Genomic DNA, 10,376 nt, shown 5'->3' with positions numbered 1-10,376 from the left:
GTTTTATTACTCATTACTTGGTATAAAAAGAATTTTCTTTAATAAGTCTCATATGATTTCATCGCCGCCATCTTGTTTAGATACACTTCTAAATAAGATCCAACTAATCAAAGAATTATACTCAATAATCTCTAAAAGGATTGAATCTAAGCTCTAAATTAAAAGAAAAATAAAAAGAGGAAACAAAGATTTAAAACTATAAGAGCAAAGTTGAAAATAGGAGAATAAAAGTGTTAAAATTATGTATAATTTGTATAGAAAAACCAATACAAAAACACTCTTCTCAAGCCCTTTTTATAGATAATTTTAAGAATTAAAGAATTCCTCTATTATCAACTTTAATTACCCTTCATAAAACCAACATTAAACCTTGATATTTTTATTTTTTTAACAAGATGTCTTTTGAGCTGATAAAATTATTCAGGTTTTGTATTACATTCAAGGGCTAGATAAAACACTAAACTAGGCTAAAAGAAATAATTCTTTATGGACCAGACTTTAAATTAAATTTAAGTTCAAAAAAATATATTTTATAACCCCAAAAATTATTTTACAACAAACCAATGCCTACACCAAAGCTTGACTCACGTATTTGCATCTGTATGTTTAGACCCAAAACTCACTTTGTTTAGGATCTCTTATATTTAAAAGCTTGGGTGTCCTTTGAATTTAATTTTAACATCACAACTCCCACTATAAAAGGTTCAATAAAGTTGTTTTTTTTCCCTATATGGAATATAGTTTTTTTAGAGAGTTTTGAGTTTCTTCAAAACATGTTTACCTATGGTTCTTTGAGATTAAATTCTCATTCACCCATGTTTTTTTTTTTAAATCATGTTAATTTTTTATGTTAAAGAATTTATGTTTAAAATTAAATTCCACGGAGTTTTAACCTTAAAAATAAATGGACCTCACTTATAATTTGACATCAAAAGTGTCTATTAACTATGTGCTTAAACAAAATTCCCAACAACTCGCTATATGAATGGAAATTATTTGAGCAGTTTAAAACTGACTCAAAGATTCATAAAAAGATATTAATATAGTTGATCACTACATCATGATAGATGGTTTTTTACTTTAAAACTTCCTTAATAAAATACTATTAAATTTGCTTGCTAAATAATGAATATGTTGTCATGTTTTATTTAGATTTTTATGTAAATTAAGATAATATTACTCACATATCTCTTCACCTAGAGATTTTCTTTGGTTTTGGTTGTGTTTATTTTGTCATTTAATCACTCCCAATTTCATGAGTATTTTAGGAAATTCGTCTTTTTTAAAATTCTTAAAGAAATGACTATATTTGTCACTCATATAGATAATCTTTCATTAAACTAATTCTAATGCAATCCACTTAGCATACGAAGATATAAAAATCATTAATAGAATAACTCATCCTTATTACGTTGCAGCTATAACCTCTTTCATTAAAGAAATAAGAAAGAAATAATAATTTTCTAATGTTAATAAGAATATTATATAACTTAGTTTTTATTTGAACTTAAATCTTTAGTTAGTTTTTATTTGAATTTAAATCTTTAGTCAACTAGATATAGTTATTATCATTACACTCTTTCATCTTTAAAGGCTTTAAGGTCATTTTCCTTGATGAATTATACATAAGCTTTTTCAATAAACCTTTGGTTAGGAGATCCATAATATTTTCCTTTTAGTTTACATAATTAATTAAAATAACTCTATTTGAGAGCAAGTGTTTAATGATACTATATCTACAATGCATATCTCTACACTTAACATTATACATATTATCTTGTGCCCTTCTAATTGCTGAATAATTGTTGCAATAGATACAAATAACCGACACAAGTTTTGGTCAATATGAAATATTTTCTAAGAAATTTTAAAGCCACTCGACTTTCTCTGTAACTTTATCAAGAGAAATAAACCCTAATCTCATCATAGAAATTATGACGTATGTTTGCTTAGAGGATTTTCATGATATAGTTGTTTCATCGAGTATGAAGATATATCTATTAGTAGATTTTGAATTTTTTATGTTGGATATCTAATATGAATCATTATACCTTTCTAATACAATTGGGAAACCAATATAATATAACTCATAGTCTAAGTTGTACCTCAAATATTTAAGTACCCTTTTATTGTTTTTCAATGATCTAACTACCCTCATGAGAAGAAAAAAAAGTTGAATTCTTGTTTGGTTGAATTCTCTCTAATTGGCTGAATGAAACTTGATAAAAAAACAATTGTTTCTTCATCCTTATTCTTATTTACAATCTTATCTATTACTATATGAATATGTCTCTTTTATCTCCTAGCATTAGAAACCTTTTAGGATTGTCCATTTTGCAAATTAGTAATCACAACAACTTATCTATCCATATAATCTTTTACTTCACCAAACGACATATTTATTCTCTTAAATTCTTGTTATGTTACTTGTAACACAAAAAATATACTCTACTTTTCCTCCTGACATGACAGATCGCCTTTGAAAGACATTCAAAAAATTGAAGAAAAAAAATGTTAGCAGTAACCTTTATGCACTTCTTTATATGTTTATACTCAAAGATATGTCACTCCACTCATGTTTCACTCTTAACTTGTCTTGTCTTGATATTATTTTCACGTCCCCTTACCTTTTACCACTTTTAACTCTCCTTTTCAATTCTTTCAAGTCTTACCTTTTAACTCTCCTTTTCAATTCTTTCAAGAAATAAACAAAATCAATCATAAAGTTTCAACTTATGAAGTTGAATCAATGAATGCCAAAAAAAATAAGGCAATCACAAAAACAAAAATGAATTAAGAATGACTCAACAAAAACTTGAAACTAATATTGAAAATAAACCTAAAATCAATACAAGACAACTTAATAATTATAATTCCTATATGAAATTTAATAAACCCAAAATCAAAATAGATTTATCCCAACAAATCAAAATCACAAGAAATTTATCCGAGGTTGCCAAATTCAATAAAGTTGATTTTAATCAACTTGATTTTGAGATATATATATATATATATATATATATATATATATATATAGACACACACACACTCTAGATTACAAATAACTTTTTTTTAATCAATAAATAAAGTAAAAAAATCACGGTAAAGTTGAAATAAGAAAAAATAAATACATAATGAAACGATAATGTCAAAATAAAAAAAATATATATAAAGAAACTAGGGTTTGACACTTTTGAGAGAAAATTGAACCTAAGAACAAAAAACAAAACTAAATTTAAAAATAGATACACAAAATATGATATAAAGTCAAGATTTATACCAACTAATGCAGACTTGGAATATAGAAACACTAGAACTCACAATGAAGATTTAATTCTAATACAAGAAAGCTAAAATTAGATTTGATGAAACTCGATCCAATGATTATCTAAATCAAATAACAATAGTTATTAGATGAAAAACTTGACACGTTGATCAAAATAAACTAAGAACCAAGGTTATAAGGTTGGACGCCACAAAGAAAATATCTTTGATAAGTTTTGAATAGTTCAAGAAAGAATCAATAACAAGAGAAATCTTCTCCAATATTATTTTTGAAATCAATAAGTTATTATAACTTACAAACTAAAAAAAATTATAGTTCTACAAAATAAACCATATCGGAAAATTAGGCTAAAATTAAAACTAAGATATAAACTAGTTTAGGAGTACTTTAAAATAAAATAACAAAACTCAAGTTTTAATAAATAAAGTTCTATTTATGTAGTAACTTTTAGACCTTATCTAAAAGTTTTTTTAATGTTTCATTGCTATAAAATTTCAACTCTATAGAAAATAAGGCTTTTAAAATCTTCTGATAAAATTTCAATCTAAGTTATAAAATTTCAACTCTATAGAAAATAAAATCTTCTGATAAAATTTCAATCTAATCTAATGATTATATTTAAAATTATGATTATTAATATAAAGTGATAAAGTGGTGTAACTAAACTTTAATACATGTTAAACAACCTCATCTCTTCTCTTGTTTGAATTACATTAATGATCCTTTTTAAAACTTAATTGATGTCACTTTAAAAGTAATTTCTGAAGCTTGCTAAGCTAAAACATTTCAAATCAGCCCATTAAATATTTTTTGATTTTCTTAACTTTTCTCCTTGTGATTCGTCCAATCCAATAATTGATTATTAATATAAAATTATATATCCAAGTTTTTCTACGTGTACTCATCTCTTATTTGAATCATATTAATCAAGGTTTCATCCTCTTTAAAACTTAATTGATGCCACCGTAGAAGTAATTCATGCCACCTTAGAAGTAATTCATGTTGCCCTTGTAATTGATCCAATCAACAAATATAATGGATCCTATGATATAGCAAGATAATTCTCATCATCCCCCTCTCCTCAAATGGATTCTGAAAAACCACCTTGTCCGGCCTATCAATGAGCAAAACAAGAGAATTCTGGATGTTTTCACTACATAGTCCTGTTTATGGTAAGTACTGTACAAGGTCCCTGAGGTTTATGATCTCTTAGATGCGAGAAACTCTGTTACATTTAATGAAGAAGCTATACTAAACACACAACCTCCCACTACCAATCAACAAGAAACATGTTCGGAAATACTGGAACTCTGTTACCATTTTCTAAATTTTTCAAGGAATCCAGGATATCTTTTCTCAAAAAATCAAAAGTAATCTCATTTCTGGATACCTTCAACAATCCTCTTTTCACAATCAACAGTCCTTTTTGCATACAGCAGCAGGAGCGGACCTCTATCCTTTTCTTACAAGAGTCACCACGTTCAATTATTCAGATACAGGAAAATTCAACATGTAAGAATTTGACATATACTGAGTATATTTGCAACTCTATAAGCGTCAAAAATCATTAGTTTTGCTAGATCACCAAAAATCTCTACAGGAACATGATCCTCCCTCAAAGTAGTGAAAGCGATGGTTATCCCTTAGGATGATCAATCTTCCCACAATCTTTGATATGTACTTAATGGCATTATGACAATCTTCACACACCCGCAAGTTTTTTATCACACGGATCGGTCTCCCAGCAGGAATGGACAGAATGCCATATGCCACAGCTAATTTCTCACTGTGATACTTGAGCATATGCACCTTCTCTTCCTCTTCCACATCATGAAAGACCAACTTTGTAGAGGAGATATATCCCTCCTGCTTCAGTTTCAAATCCATCTCTTCTAAAAAGGTATATATCTTATCTGTATGCGGGTGGGAAGTGTCCCCAACTTTAAATGTGTGAATTTTATTTTGAACTTCAAGCCAACTGTACCCAGGTACTTTCTTCACACCTTTATTCCTCATTTCTAATCTCATCTTACCAGCATCAGACCATCTTCCTGAAGCTGCATATAATTTTGAGAGAAGTATATACATTCCTGAATTATGAGGTTCCATCTCAAAGATGATCTGAGCAGCCTTTTCACCCAATTCTGTATTGCCATGAATTCTGCTTGCACCAAGCAAAGCACCCCAGGTGGCAGCATCTGGTTCAAAAGGCATGTTTTTCATCAAATTCTGGGCCTCTTCTAGTTTCCCTGCTCGACCTAGAAGATCAACCATACAGGTATAGTGCACTAATTTTGCAGTTATACCATAATCACGATTCATCGAGTAGAAATATTCACTGCCCTGGTCTACCAAGCCAGCATGGCTACAAGCAGCCAATACAGAAACCTGAAACACGGATAGAAGAGAGAAAGATATTCAACACTGTTTAATAGAGAAAAGATGCGATCATGAAGTGAGATGGCTTGGTTTTAGGATATCAGCTCTAGAAATCTTCATATAATTAAATACAATATTTTCTCATATCATAATGAAATTGAGGTGGTAACTTAACTGGTTTTTTAAGTGCAGCACATGGTTCTCTCCCAATATTGCATAACAAATTTACATGTTACAAGAACAATTAATTGTACAACAGGGATCAAAGTTCTTGTAGAGGAATTGGTGCTTTAGCCTAAAAATTAGTTAGACACGTCAGAATAATAAGTCAAACCATACCATAGTGGCATCATCTGGCCTGATTCCTGCGGTCTTCATTAACTTAAAAATTGTCAGAGCCTCTTCCCCAAAACCATGCCTTGCATAACCATGAATCATTGTGTTCCAAGACACCACATCCTTTTCTAGTATTTCTTCGAATGCATCTCGTGCCTCATCTATACTTCCACACTTACAATACATCGCAAGAAGAGCATTCCCCACGTACCACCCAGTCTGGTACCCAGCCTTGACCAGCCGGCAATGCAACTGCTTCCCCAATTCCAAAGCTGCAATGTTGGAACATGTGCTCAAAGCACAGGTAAATGATGATCTATTCAACCTTTCACAATCTCTTTGCATTTCTACAAAAAAATGTAAAGCCTCTTCACTGTAACCGTTTTGAGAGTAGCCAGCAATCATAGCTGACCAGGAAATAGAATCACGTTGATGCATGTTATCAAACAAGTTCCTAGCATGAGCAATATTTCCACTCTGAGCATATCCAGTAATCATCGTATTCCAAGAACTAGCATCCCTAGAAGGCATTTCCTCAAACAATTCTCTTGCCATGTCCATTCGTTTACATTTTACATACCCTGCAATCATTGCATTCCAAGAAACTGAGTTCTTCTCAGGCATCCTATCAAAAATACTTCTTGCTTCATCCAGCTTCCCGTTTTGCACATATCCAGAAACCATAGCTGTCCATGTAAACACATCCTGAATTGGAGACTCCTCAAACAATCTTCGTGCCTCGTCCATCTCTCCATTCTGTGCATAACCACTAATAATAGTATTCCACGAAATCTCATCTCTCACAGGCATCCTATCAAAAACACTCCTGGCATCCAATAACCTCCTCTTCCTCACAAACCCACCCATCAAACAATTCCAAGAAACAAGCGTCCAATCCATCTTCGACTCAAACAACCTCTTTGCATCCTCTATCCTCCCATTCTGCACATATGCTGCAAGCAACCCATTCCACGAAATCCCATTCTTAAGCGGCATCTTATCAAAAATATCTCTAGCCTCGTCAACAAACCCATTCTGCGCATACCCAGATAACATGGCATTCCAAGAAACAGTATCCCTTTCCGGCATCCTCTCAAACAAAGCACGCGCAGTTTTAAGATCTCTATTCCTGACATACCCAGTTAACATCACATTCCAAGAAAACAAATCTCTCTCAGGCATTTTATCAAACAAGTCCCTCGCGAGATCAAACTTGTGATTCCGTAAGTACCCAGAAATCATTGCATTGTACGATACCGAGCTTCTTCGAGACATGGAGTTAAACACTCGAAGAGCGGATTCGCACAGGCCATTTCGCATGTGGGTGGTTATGGCAATGTTCCATTTTACAATGTCAGAGTCTGTGGTGCTTAAGTTTTGCAGTTTTGCAGTTTTTTGGGACGTTGATGTTTTCTTTGAAGAGTTTGAGTTTTTGGGTTTTGCTGATTGGAAATTGATGGTCGGAATGGGGCAGCTACTGTGCAACTGTCTCAAACGGTAATTCCCGCCCATTGCTTCTGTTGTTTTTGTCTTGGTGTGGTGCAGTTGGCTCAGGTGATTTGTTTATGGTTTCATAGACTTTTGTGTTTAACGGATAACCTATTGGCTATTGAACCAGCGATCTCCAATTCTAAACCAGAGGGTCGTGTCGGCGGTGAGCGCGGCGGATGAGAGAGTTGAGACGTTTTCTGATCTTAGTTTTTCAAACTCGAAACTTGTTTGTTTTGATTTTCTGAGACATCCGATGGTGGGGGTAGGACTGTATCTAAGGCGTCCGGTAGCCATGGTGGGACCAGGCCCCCGGAATCAAAGGTCGGGATCAGGGTGCCTTGGGCCAAGTCTGGTTCGGTTGGCGTAACTGTAGCTCGGAAGTGCAATCGGAACTAGATACAAGACAGCAGCGGGTCAGGGAATGTATGGCAACGTAGGAAGTTTCCATTTAAATTGAGGTCAACATAAAAATTAGGAAACCATTGTCAATGTACGAGTTCGTATTAACCATATGAAGAAAATGGTCATTTTTGTACAAAGATGTTTTTGTGTTCAACCTTTGAAGTTAACATTCCTAGGTAGTTGTTGGTTTTTTTTTTAATTTATGCAATAAGTGATTACGTTTTAACATTCTATATGTTTAAGAATAAAGTTTTTTAAAACTTTTTGGATGGTAAATAATTATATATTCATGTTAATATTTATTTTTTAAAACCATAGTATGTAAATGAAAATAAAAAAAAATAGAGTGTATTATAATTTAGCCTATATAATTGAATAGTATCTCTAATTTCAAATTAATTAATTAATTTTTATGTTTGAACTTCATCCTTTTTTTCAAATCATTTTATTTTAATTTTAAAAATAAAAAATTTAAATAATACCGTCCTTTTAGCATATTTCATGTTTTTTCAAATCATTTTATTTTTATTTTAAAAATAAAAAATTTAAATAATACAAAAATATGAAGAAAAAAATAACACTCATGCTTAAATCCTTTTTTGTGATCATGTTCTAGGCTTGTTTAATAATATAGTTGTAATTGTTTTTTCAAGAAAAAAAAATAACACTCATGCTTAAGTCCTTTTTTGTGATTAATGCATACCATAACTAGCATATTCTAGGCTTGTTTAGTAATATAGTTGTAATTATTTTTTAAATAATTTTTATGTTAAAATATATGTTAATACTTTTTTATTTTTAAAAAATTATTTTTGATATCAATATTTTAAAATAATTTAAAATTAATATATTAAAATAATTTAAAAATATTAAAAATATATTAATTTAAAATAAATAAAAATATTTAAAATTTTAAAAAATATTTTTAAAATACAAAACAAATAAAAGTACAAACATCATTGTAACGCCGCAAAGTAGTCTCCAAAGTTGCTGTTAGGAGGCAAAATATCATTAAAATGAATAGAACTATAAAATTGATGTTGCCGATGGAATCTTTCCTCCCCTTTAATTACCTTAAAGTTCAAAAACAGTAACAATTCTGGTCACTTGGGTGCTTGTTTTTGAAGACATATACATGGACCTAGTACACTCCAAGTTTATTCCGGCTTTAATTTCTCTCAAAATGATTTTCTAGTGCTGATTTCCTCCCTAGAACATTATTTGTACCATCAAATCCTATTTTCACTCTTAAAAACTCTCTAGTTGTTGGGGGAATTGTTTAGGAAAAATAATTAAATACATTTATAAGATAATAAAAAATATAAGAACAAAATATTAAACAAAAAATAAGTACAAATATATAAAATACTTGTCGATTATAAATCTTTAAATCAAAACCAAAAAAGGAAAGGAAGTTATTAAGGATGATATCTTTGTCTTTAAGAATAAATTATTTATGAACACATACAAAAGGTCTTAAGACAACTTGCCTCCTAGAATTTCAATAACAATACATTAAAAGGATGCATATTCAATCAAGACATATGAACTAGAAAACTTGAATTTTCTCTCTACAGCAACGAAACCTAAAACCAAAAAAAGAAAAGCACAAAAACAAACAAGGTAGAGAGAGAAAGTGCATGAACTTTCTCTTTGTTTTTCACTTTTCTATTTCTTTATAAATGATATCCCTCGATCTTTATTTATACAAGAGGAGGTTAGACATACAAATTTAATTCAAAATTAATTAAAATAAATTCTTAACAGTTTACTGAATTTATTGAATTACTAAATCTTACAAGATAAAAAAATGACTAATCAATTTCACATTCACCATAAATGGTTTTAGATAGCATTCAAATACCATGTTGAAAATATATTTTTTCTAACAATCCTATCTATAAATAAAATTGATTGATTGGTGATTAATACTTAAAAGTATATTTTTATCAAGGTTTTATATCATCATTTTGCACTTGAAATATCAATAACTCCTTAACTAAAGCATGTTTTATAATAATATATCTAATAATATAAGATACCTTTAATTTATGGTAAATGTTCATTTTAAATGCAGGCCTATCACATAAATGAAAATATTGATTGATGACTTTAAGAACTTAAATTGCAAGGATAAAGAGATGGCCAAACTTAGAAAAGAGATGTCGGTGCAATCCAAACCGGATAATATTCGGTAATTGGGTCATATTTGGAGCTGTAGATCTCAAATTTAGGTCTACTTTATATGGATGGAAAGGTAAGACATAGGCCTACAACTTTCATATGGAGCCCAAGATCTAAAAAGATCATTTTCAAGTCCAAATTGGAGCAACAACAAAGAAGTCTGAATCTGTCCTCCAGCTCGAACACTGTTCACTATTTGGGTCATATCTGGAGTTCTAGAAGTCAACATAATCTGAATTTTTTACAAAAAAAAAAGCTGAGACAATTTCCTACAACTTTCATGTTTACAAATGGCTCC

At 30.6% G+C, this 10,376-nt stretch overlaps 1 protein-coding gene across 1 annotated transcript; it reads right to left on the bottom strand.

The window, feature by feature from the left end:
• Positions 1 to 4,310: 4,310 nt before the first annotated feature.
• Positions 4,311 to 7,906, bottom strand: LOC105135778 (Tetratricopeptide repeat (TPR)-like superfamily protein). Its single transcript, XM_011040809.1, has 2 exons — positions 6,005 to 7,906; positions 4,311 to 5,674 (listed from the first exon to the last, which is right to left on the bottom strand). Exons 1-2 carry the CDS (start codon positions 7,511 to 7,513, stop codon positions 4,868 to 4,870), a joined length of 2,316 nt encoding a protein of 771 aa, XP_011039111.1. The 5' UTR covers positions 7,514 to 7,906; the 3' UTR covers positions 4,311 to 4,867.
• Between the last annotated feature and the right edge of the window lie 2,470 nt (positions 7,907 to 10,376).

This window comes from Populus euphratica, unplaced genomic scaffold (assembly GCF_000495115.2).
Source record: "Populus euphratica unplaced genomic scaffold, PopEup_1.0 scaffold221.1, whole genome shotgun sequence".
NCBI lineage: Eukaryota > Viridiplantae > Streptophyta > Magnoliopsida > Malpighiales > Salicaceae > Populus > Populus euphratica.
The sequence above is the reverse complement of the archived record's forward strand: the minus strand, read 5'-3'. Positions and strand labels throughout refer to the sequence as shown.

Excerpts from the sequence above, each read along its gene's own strand:
- LOC105135778 (XM_011040809.1), bottom strand. The coding sequence starts at position 7,513 with ATGGGCGGGAATTACCGTTTGAGACAGTTGCACAGTAGCTGCCCCATT. Across the intron at positions 5,675-6,004 it reads GGCCAGATGATGCCACTATG|GTTTCTGTATTGGCTGCTTG; the intron begins GTATGGTTTGAC and ends TCCGTGTTTCAG.